The sequence below is a fragment of the Mya arenaria genome, chromosome 17, assembly GCF_026914265.1.
Source record: "Mya arenaria isolate MELC-2E11 chromosome 17, ASM2691426v1".
NCBI classification, from domain to species: domain Eukaryota; kingdom Metazoa; phylum Mollusca; class Bivalvia; order Myida; family Myidae; genus Mya; species Mya arenaria.
This window is the reverse complement of record NC_069138.1, coordinates 40,577,138-40,589,149: the sequence shown is the minus strand read 5'-3', so window position 1 is coordinate 40,589,149 and position 12,012 is coordinate 40,577,138. Positions and strand designations below refer to the sequence as shown.

The window sequence follows — 12,012 nt, the reverse complement described above, 5'->3', positions numbered from 1 at the left end:
CTCATGATTTGACGGTGCGTTCGTGCTGCTCTGAATGAACAATTTAAACATACCGTTAGCGGCAACTATTCAACATGTACAATACCAGTGTCAAATTGTAAAACTTCTATTCTATTCTATTTATAGAAGAAATTGACAGTTGATCAAGTATTAGTTTGTATTTATGTATTGTCCAACACCAAGGTACTAAGCCACAGGACGGGTCGGAAATTCCAAAATATTTAATATATATTTCCCCATAAAATTAGGCTATGAGTGTTACGCTTTTTACTTGAATAATATAATGTTACATGGATTTTCTTCAGTATTTTGTTCAGTTAAATGTTTTGAATAATTGCTTCGATGAAAATTTTATGTTCATTGTTTGTACTTTTGGTATGTAAAGTATCCTAGCGCATTATTGAAAGAAATGGTCGGCAAATATTGAAAAACCAGGCGGGGACAATGTAAATACATTTGTATGACATTATACAGATTCAAATTAGTTCAGGATTAATTCGAGATTCAGTAAAAAGGAAATGTCATATAGTGAAAGAAAAAAATATAAATCACTGCTTAAATCTGCACGCTCACATATAGAACGTTTTGACAACATTTTATATTTTTTGTCAAGGAACCAGCTGATTTTTGCGAAAATGCATGGAAACCAGTTATATAAGACTGCTGAAAAAAATAGATCGTAGATTTTAATATTTATGTTTAAAACTTGATGTTTTATGCATTTTTCTTAAACCGTAATAACTGCCTGCCGGTCGGTCGGTCGGTCGGTTTATTTGTCTGTCTGTCGGTTGGTCGGTCTGTCTATTCAACGCATTCAGCTTAAGCGCACCCTGTGAAGGGAGGTCACTGTGGATACGAGATAGATAATACCGTATCAGTTGTATGTAACCAAAAGTATGCAATCGTCTCTGAGATGAGGTGAGATGAGCGTTTAATTACTCAGACTCTTGTTTACTTTCGTTTTTTTTCGCCGTTTATCTAGATGTCAAGTTTTAAGCGTTTATTGCCAAAAAATGGCACAGATCTTGCGGCGACTGTCTTTACATTGTTTGGAATCAATGTAATATTTTGGTTCGAAATGCTCTATGTCCGAAATGACATAGTAGAGGCGTATCCGGACTACCCTATTGGACGCCTGTATTTTCACTTGTTCTGTGGCTGGTATATTTATCTTAACGCCCTAAGTGCAATGTGGAAGACGATAGTGACAGATTCTAGCACAAGAGGGATGATTCTTCCCACATATACACGACCAGGTATGAGATAAATGTTTGTGAGCTTAATATTACAATATAGTTACCTTTTATACCCCTTTACAAATCTATTTCGAAATAAACTGAAATAATTAATTTTGTGCTTGGTATACACTACAGCCAGAAAGGTCTATTGTAACTGGTATACAGAGAAAAAAATAGCAGGATAAAGATGATATGGCTTACCAAACAAGAATATATGGCCCAGAATGAAAAACTATGCAAACCAGACAGGTGGACCTTACTGCCCAGTTCGGCAGCCAGGTGTGTCTTCTTATGGTTTTTCGGCCATCATTCAGCCCTATTCTCCAATTTTGTGTCTACTTAACCATCTCTTTGCAAAGGGCCTATTTTGGGCCTATTTAGATTTGGTCATTTAAGTTGCTAATATCATATAGATGTCCACAATTACGAAGAAAATCGTTACTTAAAAAAATTATTGTACGTTATGTCATGACCGCCTCTGTTGACACATACAAAGACACACGTGGGGTCATTTTGTTTCCTGCGGTTTTTGTCTGATATTTTTGGTCTTTCTTTGAGTTGCTTTAAACATATTATATTAAATAAATATTATGCTACATTACATATCAAGGAAACAGACATACCATGGGACTGTGAATACAGTACAACTTCATTTTAGACACTTATAAAGTCACAAATACGAACATGACAATATCTGCACGCTTCAGCATGCTTTCATCTAATAAAGAAACAGTAAACACAAAGATAAGCAAAAACTGTAGAATTTGAAATAATAATAATAAGACTAATAATTATAATAATAATAATAAAAAAAATAATAATAGCAAAAAATGGTTAATGTGACATTTATGTTATCATATGAAATAATTCAATTAAACAATTAATGATTAATTAATTCAATTAGTTGATAAACTACTCTCACACACATGTGTAATATGTCAGCACTCTCCATACATCATTGCATGTGTAAAGGAATACTTTCCAACATAGCTGCTCCCTGGTTCCGTTGTTTTTTGCCAGAAAAAGTTGAAAATTTACCTTTCATGTAGAAACAGAACGTTGTCATTAAAATGGCGAAGAAGAGACACATCATGATTTTTTCATTTTTTTTACTGCAAATTCGCTCCAAGAAGTAACATGCAAGATGAAAAAGTAAGTGATCACATACAAAATTATCATTTGATCAGGTAACGTTAACAGAACCATGGCAATGAAAACAAAACAAAATATTATAAATAAAATTAAATAATGAAACATGCAATCAATAAAGAAGCATTATTGATTATTTCTGTTGAGATGTTATGATTGCCATTGTTGTTATTGCAGGTGCTGCTGCTGTTGATGTTGATGATGATTTGAATTTCAGATACGCTAGGTCAGTATTTAGGGCCACGGTGGCATGTCGCATGTTTTGGCCTGGGTTCCAGCCACATGTACGGAGATGCAGGCCTTTCTTGTGATTGTGCTTAACATGGGCCTGATAAAGAAGTCCAGCAATGCTAAGTCCTGGTCAAGGAGGCTCTCATAGGCAACACCATGGCTCGCAACTGTGTTGTCATGGAGCAGTGGTATTTGGAATTATAAGTTGAAGAACCTGCATATGCCCAAGAAGTGTGGCGGTTCCGAGGTTTTGTCGAAACAACTTGACTATCTATCCAGGAATCGCAGGTGCGATTCCCGGTTGCATCACTACAAAATACTAATCCTTATCCAAGAGGGACGTTAAAAGGGGGGTCCCGTGTGACAATGCTATACACTGGTGCACATTAAAGAACCAGGGTAGCTCTATCCAGGGTTACATTCTGTCTGTGCACTATGCTCCAAAAGACTTTAAATGACTAACAATCTTAAAGGAGCACTCGCCGAATGGGCAAGGCCCAAGTGCCAGTAAAAATAAGCTTACACACCACCAATGCCCAAGAAGTCCACTGCAGACGACATGGTGACAGCCAGCAGAACAGAGTGCGAATTTGGCAAGTGGTGCTTCTTGGAGGTAAATGAAATCATAATACAACCAATGCAGGCCAACCCTGACAAATTTCAGTTGGCTCAAAGGCTGTTAAAGAATTAAGACGATTCAATATACTTAATAACTCTATTGTTTTTGAAGAGCAATTTAAGTTTTTAGGCGCTGAGGATGAGAGTTTATTAAATTCTGATGCCCAGATTTCTAAAAAGTGCCAAAAAGCAGCTAAGCAACTCAGAATACATTTGAAGACTAAGCAAATTTTTGACAGTCAATACTAAGCCTTTAATCTTTTTTCAGATTCAATTTCAACTACTGTCCTGTTGTTTGGCATTTTTGTTGCAAGACCAACACAGGGAAAATAGAAAAGATTCAATACAGAGCTTTAAAAATTGTTTTTAACGGTTGCACCTCAACTTAAGAAAATCTTCTGAATACAGTTCATTTGCCATCATAACATGTGAGCAGGGTAAGATACATCGCTATTGAAACCTACAAATGTATGTACAGAGTCTTACCAAAATATGTTCAAAATATTGTTGCTTTTAAGACATAGTTTAATCTCAGAACTGTGCCATCAGTAAGAACAACTAAATATGGGAAGAGGCTTTGAGGCCAGTCAGGTATGGAACAGTCTCCCAAAGGAAATAAGGTGCTCTCAAAACTATAATATATATAATATGGAATTTAGAAAGCTGTTTTGCACCTGGACAGTTCCCTCTTGTAAATGCTCAATGTGCAAATAATCTTTTATAACTTAAAAAAGAGAAGAAATTGAGAATTATAAGGTGTTTCACTGAATATCTTTTATCCCTTGTTTCCACAGAAAAGGAGTCTTCTTTTCAGTGAGATGGCCTACACCCACAAGACAAGATATGGCATTCAAATACCAGAAAAGATTTCAGCAGGCATTTTGAATATGAATAAGAAATAATCAAATTAAATAACAAGGGCTAAAATATATTTATGATTGTTCCAAATTTATATAACATCTGTTGAACGCATACAACCACATGTGTTATATCGGCAAGTGGTTGTTTAGCTGTTCAACTTGGCATTTTTAATAAACATTCTTACAAAAAGGTAGGTGCTGTTATTGTCAGGGCAGTGGCAGAGATTTGGATGGTTACCGGTAGGTAGGGAATGACCCAATCATAGAAGCAACCATGCCTTTGTACGCTACTGTTTCTCTAATACCAGCAAAATGTAGTAGTATCTAAATTTCATGATAATAATAATACCTACTCTTAGCAATACTTTCCAAAGATTTTTTCTAGCAAGCTAGATTAATTATAACATTTTTGCCAACTACACATCAATGTACCATGCTGTAATTCCCATGTATATAATGCCACTAACAATTTTGCAGTCAAATGTATACAATTATCTTTTAAGTTATATTCTTGATAGAACTAACCATTTTACAGTGGTATGTCAACTAGTAGAACCGTGAGCATGTGGACTGGCCATACAGCCGGGAAAACTAGTCGATGTTATTACTGTTTTCAGTGCTCTTATCCGTCTTACTTTTTGTAATTGTATGCATGAATATAATAAGGAACAGCGGTTGAAAATAATTGTTCCTTTATAAAATTATATGCTTTTATTTCCAGGTCACATGCTCATAGTTATGTTCTGATATGTTCTGATATGTTATGTATATTTGTTATTCATATTGAAAAATAGCTCATTGAGCTAATGTTTCTTGTTATCATATACCCGACTTTAAATAAAGATTCTTGTATCTTGTACATATAAATATTTGAATACGATATAAAAATACAAAACAAATCAGTCCAAGAAACTTAAGTTCGTTGAAGTTCACTTTTAACATGAAACTGCGGGATGGAATAATTAATGTATGTAAAGCACATTAAAATAAATGACAAATGTTAAATACAATTTCAGACCTTGAACAATGTGATTGTTGTGTGTATAGAAACCGGAGAGTGGACAGTTGTTGTGTGTATAGCAACCGAAGCGTGGACAGGCGACGGTTGCGCTTTGTGTGTGGCATATGTAGACGGGACTGCCATAAATTGTGTTTTCTTATGCATGTTTTGCCCAGAAGAGCGATCGCTCATTCATTATTTCATTATTTAATGCGTTCATTATTTAATGCATTCATTATTTCATTTATTTATGCCCTCCTTCGAAGAAGAGAGGTATATTGCTTTGCACATGTCGGTCCGTTGGTAGACCAAAGGTTGTCTGAGTGATAACTTAACATTTCCTGGATGTATGGTCACCAATTTTAACATGAAGATTGGGCATGACCAGTAGATGACCTCTATTGATTTAAGGGGTCAAAGGTCAAGGTCTCAGTGGCCTTTAATGGTTAATGGATTTTAAAGCTTGTCCGAGTTATTACTCAACAATGCCTTGACCTATGGTCATCAAACTTGACATGGAGGCTTGGCCTGACCAGTAGATGACCCCATTGATTTTGCACATTATGTTTGACAAACATCTCTTGTTATTTCATTCATTATTTTTTTATTTTATTCATATTTTCATTTTTTTCATTCATTAGTTCATTCATTCATGCCCAATATAAATCATTGAACATGTTACATATTTGTTGTTGATAAGTAACTAATCAGTAGAATTTATGGCGTTTCTAATGGCCTACATATCGGTTGTTTCTGTTAGAGGACTGGAAGAAGGGTAACATAAAAATAAGATTCCTGTCAAAGATCACAAATTATGTGATTTTAATTTACTATCACACTCTTCAGGATTAGTAAATGATCAAGACAAACACATATTTTGTTAAAGATGCACTCTTACTCCCAAAAATGTTGAACCACAATTAATACAATTGTTTTCATTTACCATAAAGGATGAACTCATTTCGAAAACAGTGGTTTTTATGAAGGAAACTATGTTCAATTTGAAAGAAAGGTGCAAAAACACGGTATTTCTACCTTATCATTAGGTGACGATAGTATATCATTGTAAATCTTTTAGCACTCACCAGTTGTTTAATATTGGAGCAATTTCAGCTTTTAAATACACGAATACAATCTTGCTATCAGTAATTTATCAGTAATTGATACTTTCCATAATTGAATTATTTAGTAAGTAGTTCAAGGTTTATCACTCAAAATTTATTTTTGTTATACATGTGTATATAATGATTTTAAATAAGAGTGTCACCTTAAAGGTTATCACTCAAACTTTATGTTTGTTATACATGTGTGTTTGCAATTACAGTATCAAAATGTTTGCCCAGTCCAGTCACTGTGGCTTAAATATTTATTGAGTTATACCTTTGATTAAAGACACTTTATCTCAAGTACTTGTTTAGTTATACCTTTGATTAATAGTGCTTTATTTCAAATACTTGTTGAGTTTTTCCCTTGGATTAAAGGAGCTTTATCTCAAATACTTGTTAAGATACCTTTGTGATAAAGAAGCTTTATCTCAAATACTTGTTAAGTTATTCTCTTGTGATAAAGAAGCTTTATCTTAAATACTAGTGGAATTTTTTCCTTGGGATGAAGATGCTTTATCTCAAATACTTGTTAGGTTATTCCCTTTGATTAAAGAATCTTTATCTCAAATAATAGTTGAGTTATTCCCTTGGGATGAAGAAGCTTTATCACAAATACTTGTTGAGTTATTCCCTTGGGATGAATAAGCTTTATCTCAAATACTTGTTGAGTTATTCCCTTGGGATGAAGAAGCTTTATCTCAAATACTTGTTGGGTTATTCACTTTGATTAAAAAAGCTTTATCTCAAATACTTGTTGAGTTATTCTCTTGGGATGAAGAAGCTTTATCTCGAATACTTGTTGAGTTATTCCGTTGGGATAAAGAAGCTTTATCACAATTACTTGTTGAGTTAATCCCTTGGGATGAAAAAGCTTTATCTCAAATACTTGTTGGGTTATTCACTTTGATTAAAAAAGCTTTATCTCAAATACTTGTTGAGTTATTCTCTTGGGATGAAGAAGCTTTATCTCGAATACTTGTTGGGTTATTCACTTTGATTAAAAAAGCTTTATCTCAAATACTTGTTGAGTTATTCTCTTGGGATGAAGAAGCTTTATCTCGAATACTTGTTGAGTTATTCCCTTGGGATGAAGAAGCTTTATCACAATTACTTGTTGAGTTAATCCCTTGGGATGAAAAAGCTTTATCTCAAATACTTGTTGGGTTATTCACTTTGATTAAAAAAGCTTTATCTCAAATACTTGTTGAGTTATTCTCTTGGGATGAAGAAGCTTTATCTCGAATACTTGTTGAGTTATTCCCTTGGGATGAAGAAGCTTTATCACAATTACTTGTTGAGGTAATCCCTTGGGATAAAGAAGCTTTATCTCAAATACTTGTTGGGTTATTCGCTTTGATTAAAAAAGCTTTATCTCAAATACTTGTTGAGTTATTCTCTTGGGATAAAGAAGCTTTATCTCAAATACTTGTTGGGTTATTCACTTTGATTAAAAAAGCTTTATCTCAAATACTTGTTGAGTTATTCTCTTGGGATGAAGAAGCTTTATCTCGAATACTTGTTGAGTTATTCCCTTGGGATGAAGAAGCTTTATCACAATTACTTGTTGAGTTAATTCCTTGGGATGAAGAAGCTTTATCTCAAATACTTGTTGAGTTATTCCCTTGGGATGAAGAAGCTTTATCACAATTACTTGTTGAGTTAATCCCTTGAGATGAAGAAGCTTTATCTCGAATACTTGTTGAGTTATTCCCTTGGGATGAAGAAGCTTTATCACAATTACTTGTTGAGTTAATCCCTTGGGATGAAGAAGCTTTATCTCAAATACTTGTTGAGTTATTCCCTTGGGATGAAGAAGCTTTATCACAATTACTTGTTGAGTTATTCCCTTGGGATGAATAAGCTTTATCACAAATACTTGTTGAGTTATTCCCTTGGGATGAAGAAGCTTTATCACAAATACTTGTTGAGTTATTCCCTTGGGATGAAGAGGCTTTATCTCAAATACTTGTTGAGTTATTCCCTTGGGATGAAGAAGCTTTATCACAATTACTTGTTGAGTTATTCCCTTGGGATGAAGAAGCTTTATCTCAAATACTTGTTGAGTTAATCCCTTGGGATGAAGAAGCTTTATCTCAAATACTTGTTGAGTTATTCCCTTGGGATGAAGAAGCTTTATCACAATTACTTGTTGAGTTATTCCCTTGGGATGAAGAAGCTTTATCTCAAATACTTGTTGAGTTAATCCCTTGGGATGAAGAAGCTTTATCACAATTACTTGTTGAGTTAATCCCTTGGGATGAAGAAGCTTTATCACAAATACTTGTTGAGTTATTCCCTTGGGATAAAGAAGCTTTATCACAATTACTTGTTGAGTTATTCCCTTGGGATGAAGAAGCTTTATCACAAATACTTGTTGAGTTATTCCCTTGGGATGAAGAAGCTTTATCACAAATACTTGTTGAGTTATTCCCTTGGGATGAAGAGGCTTTATCACAAATACTTGTTGAGTTATTCCCTTGGGATGAAGAAGCTTTATCACAATTACTTGTTGAGTTATTCCCTTGGGATGAAGAAGCTTTATCACAATTACTTGTTGAGTTATTCCCTTGGGATGAAGAAGCTTTATCACAATTACTTGTTGAGTTATTCCCTTGGGATGAAGAAGCTTTATCACAATTACTTGTTGAGTTATTCCCTTGGGATGAAGAAGCTTTATCACAATTACTTGTTGAGTTATTCCCTTGGGATGAAGAAGCTTTATCACAAATACTTGTTGAGTTATTCCCTTGGGATGAAGAAGCTTTATCACAAATACTTGTTGAGTTATTCCCTTGGGATGAAGAGGCTTTATCACAAATACTTGTTGAGTTATTCCCTTGGGATGAAGAAGCTTTATCACAATTACTTGTTGAGTTATTCCCTTGGGATGAAGAAGCTTTATCACAAATACTTGTTGAGTTATTCCCTTGGGATGAAGAAGCTTTATCACAAATACTTGTTGAGTTATTCCCTTGGGATGAAGAGGCTTTATCTCAAATACTTGTTGAGTTATTCCCTTGGGATGAAGAAGCTTTATCACAATTACTTGTTGAGTTATTCCCTTGGGATGAAGAAGCTTTATCTCAAATACTTGTTGAGTTATTCCCTTGGGATGAAGAAGCTTTATCACAATTACTTGTTGAGTTATTCCCTTGGGATGAAGAAGCTTTATCTCAAATACTTGTTGAGTTAATCCCTTGGGATGAAGAAGCTTTATCACAATTACTTGTTGAGTTAATCCCTTGGGATGAAGAAGCTTTATCACAAATACTTGTTGAGTTATTCCCTTGGGATAAAGAAGCTTTATCACAATTACTTGTTGAGTTATTCCCTTGGGATGAAGAAGCTTTATCACAAATACTTGTTGAGTTATTCCCTTGGGATGAAGAAGCTTTATCACAAATACTTGTTGAGTTAATCCCTTGGGATGAAGAAGCTTTATCTCAAGTGTTGAGTTATTCCCTTGGGATGAAGAAGCTTTATCTTAAATACTTGTTGAGTTATTCCCTTGGGATGAAGAGGCTTTATCACAAATACTTGTTGAGTTATTCCCTTGGGATGAAGAAGCTTTATCACAAATACTTGTTGAGTTATTCCCTTGGGATGAAGAAGCATTATCTCAAATACTTGTTGAGGGAATGTTGAGTTATTCCCTTGGGATGAAGAAGCTTTATCTCGAATACTTGTTAAGTTATTCCCTTCGGATGAAGAAGCTTTATCTCCAATACTTGTTAAGTTATTCCCTTGGGATGAAGAAGCTTTATCTCGAATACTTGTTGAGTTATTCCCTTGGGATGAAGAAGCTTTATCTCGAATACTTGTTGAGTTATTCCCTTGGGATGAAGAAGCTTTATCTCAAATACTTGTTGAGTTATTCGCTTGGGATGAAGAAGCTTTATCTCGAATACTTTTTGAGTGATTCCCTTGGGATGAAGAAGCTTTATCTCAAATACTTGCTGAGTGATTCCCTTTGAATAAAGAAGCTTTATCTCAAATACTTGCTGAGTGATTCCCTTTGAATAAAGAAGCTTTATTCTTAAAAGAGACATGTTTATAGATTATTTTCCTTTTTGTCGAATTTAATCTTAAAAGCAATCTCTTTTTCAGGTTGGAGGTTCTGTCCATACTGTGAGTGCAATGCCCCACCCAGGTCCTACCACTGCTACACCTGCAAAGCCTGCGTCGTCAGACGAGATCACCACTGTGTGTTTACGGGAAACTGTATCGGACATAGAAACCACCGCTACTACATGACACTCGTGTTCTTCTGTTGGCTCGCAGCCCTCTATGCTAGCATCATGAATGTCAACATTGTCATTAGAGTGTTTGCAGAGACAGGACCCCTAGCTATTGTAAAGATTATATTCCCATTTTTAGTTTGGGTATTCGGATATATAGATTTTGGAGAAATGCTTCTTTCAGCCATGTTGCTATTTTGTATGGCTGTAACGATGATGGTTTCGGCGTTACTGTTCTATCACGCGAGAAACATGATGTGCGGGCAGATTACCACAGAGAGAACACATCATATCACCAAGTACGATCTGGGATGGCCGAGGAACGTGCAGGCTGTCATGGGAAAGAACTGGAGCGTTGCCTGGCTGTCACCATGGATACCATCACCGTTGCCTGGTGACGGATGTGACTTCCCTGTGGTCGGAGAATATGAAAACCCCAAAGATATATAGAGTTTTTTTAAAACAGCCTAGTTAGCATTCTGCATATATATATATTGTAACTCCAATGTGTTTTTAGCTTGAAGCATTTATCGAGTTTATTACGGATGCTCATTTTAGTGCAAATATTTCTACCCTATCTAACATTGTCCCAATGTGACATAGTTTAGCCAAATTTATCCATGTTGATGTGTAAGGATTGTTTTATTAATGACACAGGCGAAGTAAAAGTAAATGCAGTGATATATACTTGTTTGAAAAGACTATTTATTTATTTCATTATTTTCAGACACTTGCTTATGTGTAGATTGGTTATAGAGTTTAATGTTGCTTTTTTATTTAAGAACAGTCAACTACAAAATTAATGATCCAATTTTTGTTGGACAAAAAAAGCTGATAGATAAACTTGTGTCTTCAATACTTACGCTAGAATGATATCTCATTTATTTGCCTGTACATGTATTCATTTTGCAGCTCAGGTTGGATGAATAGCAAAAACAGTTCATTAAACAATCCATACACCTTATACAGCTGTAATGTTTTATATATTTTAAACATTTATTTATCAATGTCAGTCATGTGATCACATATATGTGACCACAAATTAGATAAAAAAAAAAAATTACGGTTGATCATGGCAGCTTATTTACTGAGCATTAACTTTGATGTATGTGTGCATTAGCTTATCTATTTTGTGAAAGCTTTGGCGTGGTTGATCTTGTCGGTGGCGGCGGCGGCATCGTCGCTGATCTATAGCTTTAACCTTGCCCATAACTCTAAAACCATAAAAGAAGTTCAGATAAAACAAGGTAGACAAAAGTCATGTTGTCGCAATCATGTATTGCAAGGCGCGTAACTCTGACTTTGATAATCATGAAGTTATGTCCCTTTGATGGACTTAAACTACAACATCAGCCTAGCGTTGGCGTTTGCATGGCGGAGTTCTTGTTTGATATATTCTGGGCATTTCAACATGTCCATTTATAATAACTTGGGAAGGAGACAAGTCCGATAGGAAAAAAACGAACAAATGATTAATCAACAGAATCCATTGTCAATATGTTTTATGTGCTTGTAAATGTGACGTATATTAGTTGTTATCTTTTTTGTTTCTTTATTACTGTTTAAAGTATA

At 34.8% G+C, this 12,012-nt stretch overlaps 1 protein-coding gene across 1 annotated transcript; it reads left to right on the top strand.

Moving 5' to 3' along the window:
- The first annotated feature begins 914 nt into the window (after positions 1-914).
- LOC128224699 (probable palmitoyltransferase ZDHHC24) lies at positions 915-11,927 on the top strand. The gene is made up of 2 exons (XM_052934675.1): positions 915-1,256; positions 10,310-11,927. The coding sequence occupies exons 1-2, from the start codon at positions 983-985 to the stop codon at positions 10,888-10,890; spliced, it is 855 nt and encodes a 284-aa protein (XP_052790635.1). The 5' UTR covers positions 915-982; the 3' UTR covers positions 10,891-11,927.
- The last annotated feature ends 85 nt before the right edge of the window (positions 11,928-12,012 follow it).